We start from the raw sequence: 16,518 nt of genomic DNA on the forward strand, positions 1-16,518 counted from the left end.
CTGCAGATCCCTAGCAGCCCCCAGAAGTTTTCAAGGATACAGCCAGAAACTTGCCAAGAAAAAAGAAGGAAGGTTCGAAGTACCCTAAAGTAATTCTCAAGGGACTGTGGAGTTACCATAATAAAACAGTGTTTTTATGAAAATGCTCAGCAACAGAAGAGGTAGTATTGCTGATATTTGAACTGTAGTTTTCCAGGTTCAGTTAGAGGGTGAATTTGAAATAATCAGAAAGATTGTCACAAACACCCCGTTTATCTGTAAACTCAGAGAGAAAGCTTAATGTTTTCTACACATGATAATATATATGCACGCACACACACACATACATATACAGGTACACACACACACACACACACACATATGTATATAAACCTGTGAAAGAACAGTTTAAAGGCTAATACTGATGAAGCATGAGCTTCACATAGTGAAATTACAGGGGGCAAAGTAAGAACCTGCTTTCAAATAGGAGCATCTCTTAGGCTAGATAAATTATTCCATCATCAGAAACAGAAGATTTAGCTAGAAAGCGCACAGGGAGGAAGGACTTTGCCTCAGAACCCAGGGATTCACAAGAAGGGTGAATCCCTTCCTGGAATGTCTGACTGTGGCTGTGATTTCTGCCCCATGTCATATTTCTTTTATTTTATTTAGTTCCATCTTATTTGTACAGTTCCTGGAATGACTTCCAGGTCATTCTGGAAGTGTTGCATCATTTTGACTTCTACAGAATGGCAACTTTCCTGAGCTCTGTCAGAGAAAGGATGTGTATTTAACTATTCCACTGTAAGTCTGACTTTCCCTGTTTTACTGCCATGTTGCCATAGAGAATTACCTAGGAAGTCCTCCACTGAGATTAATTTGGCTGATGTGGCTATGGTACCTTGCACTCAGGGTGACTGAGGTTCTGCCTCCAAGGTCGCACTGTCTACAAAGAGATACTGAAGTAGCCTACATTCAAAAACTTCAGACTTAGAAGGAATCATCTGTTTCTAGACACAGAGGCCTGGCAATACATGCAATTCCTCAGTAAGATCCTATCAGAAAAGATCTGAATTTTGCCAGTTGATATTTGATATTTTGATATTTGTATTAAAAAAGAAACAAAAAAAATATTCAGCATATCTGAGCAAAGACACCACAATTCTTTGAACACACACACACACACACACACACACACACGATGTCTTGGGTACAATCACATTTCAAGGTTTTTCTTTTCCTCCTTCATTAAACCAAAAACAGGATGGAGACTCTCATATGCATGCTGACAGCTAAAATCAATGATCTTGGTGAACTAGCTTAAACCACTTGAATAACTAACCCAACAAAACCATTTGAGTAAATTGCTAATTATACATTAAGCTGAGATGCTTCTAGTTCACCAGCTAAGGAGGGTCACTCAAGTGAACTCACCAGATTTTAGAAATGACTTGAAAAAAGCCTGGTAAATAAGTAGAACAGAAGGATTAATCACTGCTTGTCCATAAAAGACAGGCAGAAAGAAATCACTTTATACACAAAAAATGTTGGAACAAGGTATTTTTAAAGAATAGAAGATGAAGACATCTGGCTGAGCCTGCTTCAAACAGCACACAATTTTACTGCCTTCTCAGGCTTGAAGAGAGAACTTCTGTGAAAAGAAATCATGATCCTTCTGGACAGAATTCTTTAGTAACAAAGAAATCTTAAATCCCATGTCCTCTGCTAGTCAGACCACTAGCAAACAGGTAGTTTGCCCTGAGACCCTCTATCTCCAGACACACTCATTAGCTAGCAACAAACTTCTACCAAGAATGCAGATGGGACATTGCTCAGTAAGTACCAATCTATTCTCATCTCATCCCTTGTAAGCTCTATGAGCCAGGAACCATGTTTTCAAAGTTTGTAAAATGGGACCCTGGTTCACAGCTATGGCTTCTAGGCAAATAACATCTATTCACAATATTAATAACAGCTGCTAGAAAAGAATCATGCTGTGGCCCACAAAAGAAACTTACAAATAAGATGGAACTAAATAAAATAAAAGAAATATGACATGGGGCAGAAATCACAGCCACAGTCAGACAATGCCAAGACTGGTTCTAGGAAAGGAGATCTTTATGTTAACAGAACAGTAATCAGACTACAGAAAGCAAGAAGGATAAAAAAAAACAAAACAAAACATACAAACAAAACCGCGGTCCCCTAAAAGACATCCAATGCTAAGGACAGCACTCCCACTCACAACAGATGAAATCCTAGCCCTCCGGAAGTTGATAGGAGTTTTGCAATTGAATTCATTATGCCCAGTATTTCATCCATGTTTCCAGCCTTTCAGTGACTTATGGTGGTTGCAGCAAAACAACTTCTAAGCTTATGAATTTACTCATCAGTTTAAGAGATATTTCCTGCACTATGTAACAAAGAGCACAGAGAGAAAGAGTTGTATTCACATATTCAGAAACAGCTGAAAGATGAGCTTTCTAAAGCAAATGAACCAACTTTCACCATCCCAAGGATGACATAGACAGTATTACAGACTGCAGACAATGCTGTATTTTGCTCTATCAGCCTCAGTTTTAACATTTTAAACAGCTTTGAGCTCTCAGCTGGAAGCCATTGGTCTAGGAGATGTGCTTTAGGTAAGGATAAGTATTTCCCTGTGCATGGGACATTGGTTACTTGCACAAACATAGAGATATATATTTACTCACATGCAGCACACTAACTCTGGTTTGTGCATAACCAGTATCACGGCTATAGACTCCAAGACATTCCAAGATGTTCGCTGATGTTGTTGACACAGTTAGAGCAGCACCTATACTGAAGCTCTCCGTGAAGGAACAGCAAGGAACTCTGCGCATAGAGCTCCTTGGTGTGCACTGCTGGCATGAAAACTTTGTTTTTCCCGGGTGTTTGCAGCCACATCTTTTGGGTCATAGGTGACACAAAAGAGAGGTTGAGCTATCTGAGATGCTTGACTGCATGCAGTTGCAAAGGCGGATAAAGGGGCTGCCTCTGACCTTTTCTCCCATGTCCTCACAGCAGAGCCACGGACTATCCAGTCCACAGTGTTTCAGAGAATTTACCCATGCAAATCATCCAGGTACCTTTTAATAACTACATGCTACTAATGCTACAGCAGGTGTTTTCAGTCTATGGCCCTGAACAGCTACAGGCTACTTCCACAGTATCTGCAGAGCATAGCCAGTGACAACAAACTTGTGATTGGGAAGGCTTCAATGCATTATACAGGGGTCTATGCAAATATCTAGGTCTGCAAATCAAAATTTAAACCCACTAAGCTACAACTGAAAGGCAAATTACATTAAATAAGACTTATTTTTCTAATGTACTTCACCTCACATGCTCTGGATTCATCTCTTCAGTTGATTTTCCTAACGGCCTTTAGCTGTGCTGCTCAGTGCAGAAATCCCTACTGCCAAACATAAGATAATATCTTACAACATATATGGCTGAAAAGTTTGATTATCTGCTGTTTAAAGGGTCTAGTATGGGCCCAATACCTTGTGTAATGGTTCGTAGGTAATTTTGTACTTACTTGCCACAGAGCTTTTATCTACCCAGACAACTTCATATATGTTTTTTGAACTTAGTATCATTCAAATATACATAATTCTATCTTTGAATTACAAATAACTTGGTTATAAAAGAGGAAAAGCAGCAACTGGGTAAAAATACTCAAAAACCAAAAATCATCTTTTCTGGGAGAACATAAAGGAGAAGTGCAAGTAAGACCATTGTTTCTGAACTGCAGGAGCAGGAGTTTTAAGAACAATAAAAGTCACCAACGTGAAAGAATTTCACATATCAAACAGCACAAAACATCCACAGACAGTTTTTCCTAGTGGCAAAATCAGATTATTTCAAACTAGCACAGTTGATATATCAAGCATTATACACATACAGCAAGTAGAGAAGGACAGGATCAGCCAAGCAAAGGCCACAACAGAACTGGAAAACTGGTGGGACAGGAGCTGCAGAGTGACCGCAGAACAGGAGCAAATGACAGCATGAACGGAGTGTTAAGTGAGAATGCAGTTTCAGAATGGAGAATATTACACTCAGAAAATGAGACTTGGGTTTTTCTCTCCTTGTGGATACCAATTATAAACTTATTTCCAAAAATAAGATAGGTAGGATAGGTTAAAAAAATCCAGAATGAAACCATGCATCTGATTAGACACTGTATATATTAGTTTTTGTCCAAAAAGGAGACAGGGAAAATGGCACCCAGTTTGTCTTGATCATCTTGTTGCCTGTTGCAAATGAAAGAGAGAAGAGAAGTCTCTGGCTGTTTACCAACTGCCCTCCACCCTCATGTCCAATGACTACATTTCCTGTACACTTTAAATGCCATGGAGGTGTGAGCTTGGTGATGCTTTTGGCAGAAAAATTTCTTTCAAATTTATTTAGTCCCTACTACTTTTTTAAAACAATGCTACTCAAGGGTAGGTTTTCGTGTCTTGGAAGAAAAGGAAGATATTTCAGGATCATCCCGAAGTCCGGGGATATCTGCCAGTCAGTTTCTTCCTTCTGTTCAGCTCCTCTCATGGAAGATACCCTAGTGTTGCACCAGAAGTGAGGGAGAGGCAACTGGACCTTCCTGACCATGGCCACCCTGAGACCTAGAGCTGCAGACACCTGAGATGCAGGCATCAGCCTGAGAGGCCAAAGGATCTTTGTAGCATAGGGTGGTGTAGCACACTCCAGGTGCACCCCTCTTCTCTGCCAGCCAACTCTCTGCACTCATCTGCCTGGGCTAGGAAAGCATCCTTGGAGGCTGGCCTTTGGCACTGCCCGCCCCAGGGCGAATCTCACTCCCTAACCCTTTCAATAGGCGCGTATGTCCGGAACTGGACCGACAGTTTTGCTCCATGATCTGAAACTTTACAGCCAGAGAGTTTTCACATTTTTGTACAGCTTCAATGAAATCGTTCATAAGGGTGGAAGTGGTGCAAAAATTAGCTGTGCCATAAAAAGACGAAGCATTTCAAAATATTTTCAATATGCAGACACGTTGCCAAAAGCACAGTAAAGAGCCCACCATGAATACATTAGAGAAATAAAAAATGTTTGCTCATTTCTAAATTTCCTGAAGCTTGCTTAATGTCAGCAGGTCCATTTAATAGCAGAAATGTAAAACCCTGCAACAGCTATTGAACCCCCGACCCCTGATAGGCAGTTACCAGCTTTGCTGGGACTGGTTTTGAAATCATTCAGTTAGTTCGCCTGCATCTTGTTACAGTCAGTGCAACTGATGCAATGCTATGAATCTCTTTTTCCCCTGTACATTTTTAACTCTCTCATGTCAGGGATTATTTTACTCGTAAGAGTGAAAAACAGGGCTGACCTATTCCTTGGCTCCTGGCATTGAAGTCATCTGCCATTTGGTGAACAACACACTAGCTGCATCTAGTTTTTGTTTGAACTAATAAGTATTTAGAGAAGGTGAAGATAGTTTCTATTTGAAACATTTGCTCTCATATCCTTGAAACAGTGAGGCAGCAAGAAAGGGACTGAAAAATAGCCTGCCATTTCCTTTCCTGCCTGTATTTTGGACTGTGTTTGACCCAGCATGTGAGCGCATGCACACTCACTCTCTCGCTCTGCTCCTTTACACCGTGACTTCATTGTAAAATTCAATTCATCTGTTCGAAGCAATGACTGAAACATTGTCTATAAAATCATGGCATTTTTCCACTCAAAAAATATTTTAACACTTCTTCATTTAAAAGTTATTTTTAAATATAGTTGGCCTAAAATCAAGTTTGTCGTAACTGAAGTGGATTCTTTTTTCCTTAGAATTCAATGCCTTCCTTTTCTAAAATGTGTTAGTTTGTTTTAAAAAATTGTAAAAAATAGTAAATGCACAATTTACACTTATACCTACACTGTTTAATCCTCCACCATATCAGCACAGTTTGCTTTTCAATTTCTCACTCTGCAACAAATGCAAATGAGACTTTACTTTTTTTATAACTTACGAACTTAACTCAAACACTGACTTCAGCAATCTCAGAGCAGAACCGCTTACTTTCAGTTTGTATCCGGCTGGGGCACTAGTACAACATCACCAGTCAGTGACTGGCTAAGTCAGATTTTATATCTACGAGGTCGATGAAGACCCTTCAAAAACATGGCTGAATTGGAAAAAGGAAGCATCATAGCACTTTTATTATGCTAAGATACATATGACTTCTGGAACAGTTCCTCCATTTACATGTCAACTGCCAAGCAAGAAACAGATTAAATGAGAGCACTGTTGTGATTTACTTGAATGAGTATCCTGCATTCACTAAATGTAAGTTCCCATTTTCCACGACTGTCTCAAGAGAAACCAGGACATCTGGTCTTTTTAATGAAATAGCTGATCTGGAATCTGGACATGGTAAAACTACCACCCCCCCACCCCCATCCAAAAAAAAAAAAAAAAAAAAGAGAGAGAGAAAGAGAGAGAGAGAGAGAGAGAGAGAGAGAGAGAGAGAGCGAGAGAGAGCGAGCGCCTTGAACCTTGAATCTAAGCAATTAAGATGTCACCAAGAACTATTTTAAGGAATAACAAGCAAACTGACTGGTCGAGTATTTTCCTGTGTATTTTTCTTCTCCTTTCAAAGGGAATTTTGTTTTTCTCTACAAAAAATTCAAACTAAATTATGTTAACTGACTTTATATTCAGCAAATATTCCACATGCCCAGTATTACCCACATTCTGAAAATTTCACTAACCAAGATGCAAATACATTATTTATTATACTTCAGTTCTCTATGCTTTGTAAAAGATATCAGCAAGTACAGTAATGCAAAGTACTTAGAACAGAGCACTGTAGTCACTATACCCACCTGAAGTAGTTTAATCAGGCTTTTATTTTCTAGGGTTCTAGGTTGGATCTTCTCAAGTCTAATCACTGCATTAAGCTGTTTAACATTTCAAATCTAGCAGAAGTGATTGCTGAATTCAGGGCTTGATGACCATAACAGAAAGGTGAACTCTTCACATTATTTTTTTTTTTTCTTTCTCCCCCCCCCCCCCCGCCTTTCCTTTTTTTCCTATGGTTTAAATACCTATGGATTTGGAACCAAAATTTCATGAGGACACAGCATCTAGCTTATCTTTTAACTTAACCATGTTTTACGTGTAATTAAAATGAATTTCATGAGTATTTTTTTTTAATAGCATGCTCTGGAGAACTATTTTTTTTTAATAAAGGTGAAAAAGGTGCATAGGGGAAGATCCAAATCCTCAAAGATATTTAGACAATCAACTTCTGTGTCTTCAGTATCTGGACTGAAGCGACAAACAGCTTCTCAGTGCTCTCCTGTCTCTACACGAGATTGTGGAGTGGAGTTCAGTTTTAATATTAATAAGATGTGGCTCACCAACATGTGTTTGCTGAATGAGGTAGCTCTCCATTACCTCATTCCGAACGACCCCTTGACAGATCTCATCCAACAAAGCTATTGAAGATATATTATCTTTAACCATGTGAGAAATCTCACTTACATTAATGATTGTGCAACAGTAAAAAGTAAAAATAAAAATGATTAGTAGATCCATTGATGATTATAAACCTGTTCTCTTCTCCTTTCTTCTTCTTCTTCTTTTTTTTTTAAGGATCTCATTACTCCAATATTTATTTTTACTTTTGCAAATCTAAGAGTGCAAACCTAAAGGCAGAGGCATAGAAGCAGTCACAATTTGAATGGGTGGATGTATACAATGATTGACTATGCAAATATTACACCAGACAGCAGTAACAGGAGCATTACAGCTCTGCTAGATGCCCAGAGCAGTAAGGAAGGATCATACTGCTTTGAAAAATCAGTGTGATCTACAACTTGCTCCTCCTCTGTCCTCCTGACACCACCTCAAATTTTGTCATCACTTCTCAGGATTACCCATTTAATTTTCTATGCAACTAGATGGTAAAAGTCTTCCAACGTCTCATAGGCTGTGGAGTTTGAGCCCCTGCAGGCAGCTGCAGACTCATTATACCTAACTGGGATAAGGTAACCCCTAGAACTCAGCCTTAATGGCTTGCGTTAAAGAGGAGGGGAATAACTGGAGACACAGCTGATGATGCAAAGGATCCTCAGGATGAATCAGGGCTGAGCAAAAGACCAGGAGAGCTTTCAGAGACATTTCTTGGAATTCCCTTCTGGTTGACAGATCGGGCCAGTGGGAGAACCTAGAGTGAGAATTTCTCTTTGCTCTGTGCTTGGAGCAAAAGGAGGGCAGACAGCTTCATCATCTCTCAAACCTCACAAGTTTCTCTGGTACTTGCCTGTATGTATCCTGCCCTGTACTAGCAGTTACCTCTCCCAGTGTCAGGTGCTACTAGTCCTGACCTCCCTGGAGTGACCCATAGTTCAGGTCTCAGGAGAACAGAACTTCTCTATGCAACTCCTGACCTCCTGCCAGTCCCATGAGTTCCTTGATGCAACATCTACCCACATTCCCTTGACAGAGCACCTACAGTCTATTCTCTCTCATCTGCAGATCAGATCAGCATTCACTGCAGCAGTACAGACTGAATATGGTAAAGAAATACTACAAATGTTAGCTTCATCTTCTAGGTCTCTAGACCTAGACCTAGGTAAGGTCTCTCTTTCCATGCCATCCATGCACCATTTTCGTAACTCCTCCCTACCCAACACTAAAATCCTCTTTTCTCAGACTCAACAACAAAACCAAGGATTTTTGGTGCTTCTGAGCTCAGCTACTATGGAGACAGAGGAGTCAAAAATTGCTTAGAAGTACAAAAATGAAAAGCAGACAAACTCCCAAACCTTCAGAACATTTTAAAGTCTTTATGGTCTTTCCTAAATACCCCAGAAAAGCTTCAACCTCTGAATGTGATGCAGCAAGCAATATTTCAGGGATTAGTGTCAACATTTGCTAGGAAGTATCTTTTGATGCTCCAAATACATCTTTCCTAAGGGCTAATATACCAAAATGGGGGGGGGGGGGGGGAGGAAAAAAAAGAAAAAAAAAAAAAGGCACAAAAGCTGTATAACTTCTTTCCACTGTATGACAAACTCTCTCTGCATCATATTCCAAAGTGTGAGATGTGCAATTTCCACTCTTAAGCTCAGTAAAAGTGGCATAAAAAAATGTACTAGCCTTGGGAACTGCCTGATTATTAGTTTATCAGATCAACATCAGCAAAACTGTCTTTTTATGTGCTGCTTAGTTTCAAAAACCTACCATGCATACTTCAGCTCTCCCTCTCCACACCCCACACCCTTCTGCTGCTGTCCAGCTGGAACACATCAAGGGTCTAGAAGCCAAGTCAAATGTTGACCCCACCCTCCTCCATCCATTTTAAGGCACCTTCAAAGCCAGTACACTGATTTAGTTCAGCTTAGCCAACAACGCCAGCAAATCTGTTATTTAAGACTTTAGTGTTGGGTTTTTATAACTGCCCATTAATACAAGCTTTGATGTATGGTCAAAAAATCCAGCTGTAATGAGTTTCATCAGACTGTAGTAACCTTTCCTCAGAAGGTCTTTATTACTATACCTTCATAACTTTGGTCCCAATACTGTTTATAGTATCATTCTTACTGAACCGCCTTAGAAAAACAACATTCAGCAACATTTAACACATCTCCTTCCCCAAAATTAAAACAAAGAGCTATTAATAATTTTATAGATGACAATTTTGCACCAACATTTATAATACGATTTTTCTCTAAAGAGTATGCAGAAAGCAGTTGTATGAACCACAAGAGAAACTGATTTTTCTGACAAAACCCTTGAGGCAGGTTACAAAAGAATTTTGTAAAAAACCAAAGAACTTACTCTGTTGTTCCCCTTTGCAGGAAGCAGTAAGGAGGAAAGAGGGAAAAAAGAAATATTAGATACATTTATTTTACACGCATTCAATCTAACTTGTACAGCTCTGGAAGTCACTCAAATCAAATGGGGAACTGACTCAAAGAGTATTCACTGAATCCTTTGGTTAGGGAGCTTCCAGGGGAGCATAGGGAATTTGCAAAGGATTGAAGATGTTTGGTGAAGTTGTAAATTCACTGTTTTAGAAAATTTCCTCTCTACCCAAACATTCTGATTCTCCTTTTGCTTCCTCCAACGTGAATCAGAAGCAGCTCCAGGGAAGTCTGCGGACACTAATACCAGGGACGGGAAAATGAGGCCTGAAATGATCTGGCGATGGGACCAAAGCCAGAGGGATTTTCATGCAGTGGTAATACTGAACTAGTACGCAAAGCAACCCACTAAACATGTCTGCTTACCTTTCACGACAACCACTCCCTATGACATGTTAATAAATGGAAAGTTTCATTATCCAACACTTTTTAAAAAGCAAATATTGTATATTTAGATTAGTAATAAATAAAAAAAAAAAAAAAAAAAAAAGGAGATGGCATAAAGGGAGAGAGAAAAAGAAAGACTCCAGTGCTAGCAAGGTAAAGTGTGCAGAACAAGTTACGACGAACATCTGTGCTATTATTTTTTTAATTGCGAGTTTTGCCATGAGCTGGCATGAACAGTGTATATTATACAATGGGAAGTCAGCCAAAATAAACACCAGCCTACAGTTGAGAAATACAGTCTGGAACAGTTAGTCACAAAGTTGTAGTCATTTTTTAAAAAAGGAGGTTTGGATGCATCACTACCGAAACCCAGCAGTAATGTCAGCTGGTAAAAGGATATCGCGTTTCAAAGTGAATTGGCCACAGTGTGATTTATATCAAGCAAGCTGACTTGCATATGGGTTGGAAAAATAAAAACACTGATTCACTGCTATCTGGGTGGCTGTCAAAGCCCACGTCCTGACAAAAGCAAATTCCCTGGAGGAAGGAGGTGACTTGGCAAACTGCAAAAAAATTCAGGGGCTCATGGAGCAACTTTTTGGGGTGGCTGAAGGTAGTTAACAAGAGAGTGAATATAGGAATGTGAGTGTGTGTCTCCATATGCAGGAGGCCAGGGAAGGCAGGCAAAAGGAAGCGAGGAAATGGAGGAATGGAGTGACATCTGGCCTTTAATTTTTAATACGTTAAGGAGTATATGCTAAGGTGGGGGGGGGGGAACCAGCAATCTTGGACTTAGCTTACAAATTAAATTAGTACTGGGGACAAATAGGTGGAGGATGTCTTCGTGTTTGTGGCAGAAGTGTTGAGCCTCCTTATGCCTGTAATTACACAATTTCAAGCAGCTTTATTAGAAAAACAATAGAAAAAATATATTCTTAGTGGAGTTTGCTACTAGGGAAGATTCAGAACAAATCTCTTGAATACAGTGACAGATTCCTAATATCCCTGCCACTACAGAGGTATCTCAAGTAAGGGAAAATGAGTTGGATTTTACATCAGCGTCTTGTACATGAGTAGCAGAACTGTTGATGAAAACACACAGCTTAACTTTCAAATTCCAGGCTGTGTGCACTGCTCTGGCAGTTACAGAAAGCAGGCTGGCTTCACCACTGCAGTACTCCAGGTTTACAGCACTATTAATCTATTTTTCATTTCTAAGCAGCAATTTTTCTACTTCTAGTGCCAGAGTCTTAGATACTTAAAGTTATCAGCTGTAACTTGTACATGTGAAACAGTGAGAAGGTCATCCTGTGAAAGGGCTAGGGTACCTCTTTGCATTTTTAACTTGGGGATCGCAAAACTGTGAGGAAACACTAAAGTGAGAATTGCACCTAGTCCCTAGCAGTGTCACTTGCACAAAAACACGGCCTTTAATCCTTTCAAGGAGAATAAAAGACTAACTGATGTGTCGAAAACTACTTCATATTGTCAAAGGAAGATCTGAAACTGATGTGGATGCACATGATCTTAATAATAAAAAAAAAAGGTACTACTGATTTTTGCTAAAGTTATACTGCAGTTTCTAAGATGTCATGAGCCTTGAAACTTTTGCTCTACAAAACTCAAAACTTCAGCAGCTTCTCAGTACACTTTTGAAGCTCCAGTCTTGTAGGTACAAGGTACTTTGCAAGACTAGAGTAGCATCAACAATCTCTTCCTGCAGAGCCTGCAGGAGCATGCTACTCCCACAGAGTAGAATACTGGATGAATTTCAGACTGTAATACTCACTCTTTTTGCAATGTAAAGATCATTTCAGCTCAAGGGAGAACTGAATTTTGAAGACTCCCTTCACTTTTGTCCTACAAAAATGTCTCATCTTATATCTAAGATTCCTTTAAGAAAGTTAAACAAAAACAATCTTTAGAAAATTTGAATGCAAAATATTTTTAGGGGTAAGGAAGAGCTAGGAGGACAGAAGACAAATTTGGAAATCCAACTAGTCTGTCTTGCTTAAAGATAAAGCATAAAACATACGAATATGACAAATGACACAGAATAAAAGATTAAAACAGCATATTGCTATATCTGATTTAACATCATTAAAACCTGAGCAATAAAAGGAAACTATAATATTTCAATTCTAGTAATTAAGCAGATAACCTCTCATAATTAATTCTTGCAAAATGCTTCTGATGGTCTTAGGTAAGAACTGATCTGTGGGGACAGGCAACGTACTGAAGGGTCACTGAAAATTTTTTAAAAGTATTGATAAAGTCTCAGACATGTGGTAAGTTGCCAGCTAAATTTGTAATTGGCCCATTAAAAAAAATCATCATCATCACTGCTCATTCCTAAAATAACTGGAGAATCTAACAGTTCATTCTCTGATTTAACTTTCAATGACAGCCTTGAAATTTAGTATGAAGAGATCACAGGTTTTTTGTGCGCATAAATAGCAGTATACAAACAGATACAAACAGAGTTATACTGGAAGCTGTGGAGGTATCACAGTATAAGGGAAGTATTAGGAGAAAATACTTTAGGATATAGAATTAGGAGAAAACGACAAGGTAGAAGACAGCACAAGATCCCAGAGCAGAGGACTTTAGGGGACTGGCCCTTCCATGGAACACAGACAGAAAAAAATTTTAATCAAAATAAAGCATCGTTTCTCAGAACAGATCTAGACCTGAAGGGATCTAGCAGAGTAGCATACTTGCTGAAGAAAGGTCAGTCATATATTAGAGAGAGAAAAACTTTCAAAGGCTCAAATGACAGTTATTAGTGCTGAAGTCAGCCATCACTTTGGATATCTCCCCTCAAATATTCACTCAATATTACAGAAGAAGGTGTTGAAAAGAAGAATGGAGAAAGATACCATAGATATTTTCACCTCAAACCATTTAAGTGCACAGCCCAAAACTATAAAAACCTGAAAATTAAGAACTCGCCCTACACTGATGAAATCTCTTGGGAGTTCAACCATGTAGAGGGAGAAAAAAAAAGTACTATAGATTCATCATGAGTTATAAAGGTACTTCATAACTGAAATCTTATTCAAATGAAGTAGCCATAGTCTGAATGGTGCTTAACCAACACTGGTGTTCAGTACTGAGATTTAGTTCTGGTGCTATCGTCCATATTGCTATGGCTTCAGTTGCACTAGCACTTGAGGAAGCTGGGCTTTGGGAATGGGGTTAACACCCCACTCCCTAACTTGTACAAAAAAGAACAATACAAAAAGACAGAGCCCCCAAAACGTGAAAGAGTTGCTGGGAATATTTATTTTCTGACTTTCTCTCCTTTCTGTTTAATTAAGAGGCCTCTTTTCTGTTCCCTATTCAATTTGCTTTACATTACCATTAGCTGAGTAAAATCATCTTGGAAAGGTTCAGCATGTGTTTCATACACAAAAACATCCAGTGAATAAGTAGAACAAACATTATTGCCTAGATGCCTCCATCAGTTATGTGATACAGAGCTTGCAGGAATAAACTCTTCAGAACACATCTTTACCTTAGAAGACATTAATAGCAACAAAGATCAGGAAACTGCAAATGGCTCAATGCTTTCACTGATCAGAACCAACGGTTAATATTTTGGAAGATTTTTTTTATATTGAGGTTTAACACATTAATCAATCTTAAAATGTTTCATTATGAATATTTTAAAATAACTGTAGAAGAGATAACAAGAAAGCTATAATTTCTTGAAATTTCTGCAGACATGGTGTCTTCCCAGATGATGAGATTGTGGTTCTGACTCAAATAGAGCAGCTACTGAAAAACTAGTGAGCTGTTTAACTTACTGAGGATTTATCAGGATAGACACCGGCTCGTAGCAGAGATGCCTTCCAGCTATCCACCTCCTCTTGGGAGTCACAGGCTAGCTCAAGGAAACGGTAATCCTTGTAAACATTCCTAGAACAAAGAGCACCACATTGTAAAACTAGAATTTTACTACTCTCTATCATGCATACAGCATTTTAAATTAAAAATCCTTTGGGATCAGAAATGATTTGGTAATTGTTTTGGATAACAGAATTTATGAGACAGGTGCTTGTTTAATAATTGCATGGAGAACTTAAAAATAGCAGAGCTCTGGAAATAATAATGATCTGAAAGGACTGTGTAACTACTTAAAATCATTTTTCCAGCTTTTTGCCAAATTGGGGCACATTTAGGAAAAAAATGCAGCTGGGATGCAGAGGACAAACACTCACATAAGATATGACAATAAAATTGTGTCTTGTGACTGACTGCTGTTGTAAGCAGTAAATACCAAGATAATTAATGACGGAATCTTTTCCCATGTTAGGTCCTTTCAGTGCACTATACATCCTTTTAAACTTTTAGGCATCTGCAGTAAAAAGGAAAAGAAAACAAATGAACAACTATCGGATTAAAAAAAAAACCAAACTGATATCTGCCATTGCAATAAAAAAACTGGGATATGTTTAAATAATACCTATTGCAGGTACTTAATATAATTACAAAAATGCAAGCAATGCACATAGTGAATCACTTAATGGAAGAAAAGAGAGAGGGGGAAAAATACTTAATATGAAGGAAAGTGGTACTTGTAAATTCTCCAATAAACAGAGCAGATTTTCCCCTTACGGTTTAGCCATTAGTTTCCGAATTCAAAGTCCACATACAGACCAGATTGCTGTAAATTTGTCAGCCAACAGCCTTTTTAGGAAAGGCCACAAGCTTAGCTAACAAAGGTTATGAAACCACATTTTGCTAGATCTGAACAGATGCACCAGAATCAATCTTCCATTGCAACAAGACTATTTCCTTTCCTTAGCAAGAGGATCATTTGACTTTCAAAGACAGCAACAAGAGGTTCTTTATGCAACTAAAGAGGCCTTTTCTGCTACCGTATTTTGGAAAAAAAAAAAAATCTGAATACACCATAGAACTGGGAAATAAAGCCATTATTACTATTGGATAGGCCAATTTCTTCAGCATTCAGGGACTCGAGAGATTTCGCCCTCCACCCTTCTGGAATACAACTGACTTGATGTAATTCCCACTCACAGAAGTGCTTCTCCTTTATCAACGTCACCTACAAACTGCTCCTAGCCATGCTTTTTAGAGGATGTCACAGGGAACAGATAGAAAAAATGATACTGAACAGTAGCTGCTCGTGCCTGAGCATGAAGAGGCCCAGAACTCAACCATTAAATTACCAGCAGCAAAACCGCAGTATGGCAAAATGGACAAAACATATCCATCCCCAAAGACAGAGAAATTAGGTATTACTAGCATGCTTAAGGATTGCACTCAAAACCATAAAAAAAAAATGGACAAACTGAGATTTCTTGATATCCGTGCCATCATTCTCACTGATTTCAGTGACTACAGCTAAGCAGCCTGACCAGCGTGCTCAGCACGGGGGCTCGCACTACTCCCTCAAGCACCCAGGCTGGAGATGTGGCTGGAGGGCCTTTCAGTGCCATTCAGCACAGCTCAGCTGGGTTTCATCCCCAGGCAAACAAGCCCACAGAGGGACAAAGTGACATTAAAGGGTCAGGTCCCATATTTCAGGCAAAGCCTCTGACAGAGCACGTGATTTCGAGTGCTGTGGATCTTTTGTTAATTAGAAATTTAAAAGAGAGATCTTTTTTTCTTCCTGGCTCTAAATGTACTAATACTGCCTTAAGGGAAAAGACAGCCTGAACCACCTTATCAGATCCTGTTATCTTGAACTGATGAAAACACACCTGAATTTTAATCAATTTACCGTATGTGAAACTCCAAGTCAATGTTTATTGAGTAAAGCAACAGACTCAATGAAAATGAAAAGAAAAACAAGATGAAATCTCCAGAGAAAAGTGCATTAATTTATTGTTAGGAGAAACTTTTACTGAGATAAGTTTTTGGCTAAGTTATCTAGGCAGCTATAACAGTGTACAAAAGAGAAACTGAAATAGTAAGGGATATGCTCAGAAAAAATGACTAAAAATAACAATAGAGCAAATAAAGGCTGTAAAACATAGTGACAGGGAAATTCCAAAAACATTTATCTGCAAGAGCAAAACAACATGACACTAGCTTACGAAAAACTTTTTTCAGGGTTGTCATGTTATACATTAAACTTTTTGACATTTTTGTGACTTGCACAGGTTGAACAATTTATGAAAAGGGATTTTAACCTACTGCCTTGAACAGATGCGAGTCAGGAGACCAGGATTCCAGTCTGCATATCATGAATTTTTCAATTCTAGGGGCAAC

General features: G+C 38.8%; 1 protein-coding gene across 7 annotated transcripts in view; it reads right to left on the minus strand.

The window, feature by feature from the left end:
• Nucleotides 1-16,518, minus strand: part of DNM3 (dynamin 3) — a 183,586-nt gene that overhangs the window by 45,598 nt on the left and 121,470 nt on the right. For all 7 annotated transcript variants that reach the window (XM_062580964.1, XM_062580961.1, XM_062580959.1 and 4 more), the window contains one exon: nucleotides 14,088-14,199. In XM_062580964.1, the coding sequence (XP_062436948.1) occupies nucleotides 14,088-14,199 (112 nt within the window). The remainder of the gene's footprint in view (nucleotides 1-14,087; nucleotides 14,200-16,518) is intronic.

Source organism: Rhea pennata, chromosome 8 (assembly GCF_028389875.1).
Source record: "Rhea pennata isolate bPtePen1 chromosome 8, bPtePen1.pri, whole genome shotgun sequence".
In the NCBI taxonomy this organism is placed as follows: domain Eukaryota; kingdom Metazoa; phylum Chordata; class Aves; order Rheiformes; family Rheidae; genus Rhea; species Rhea pennata.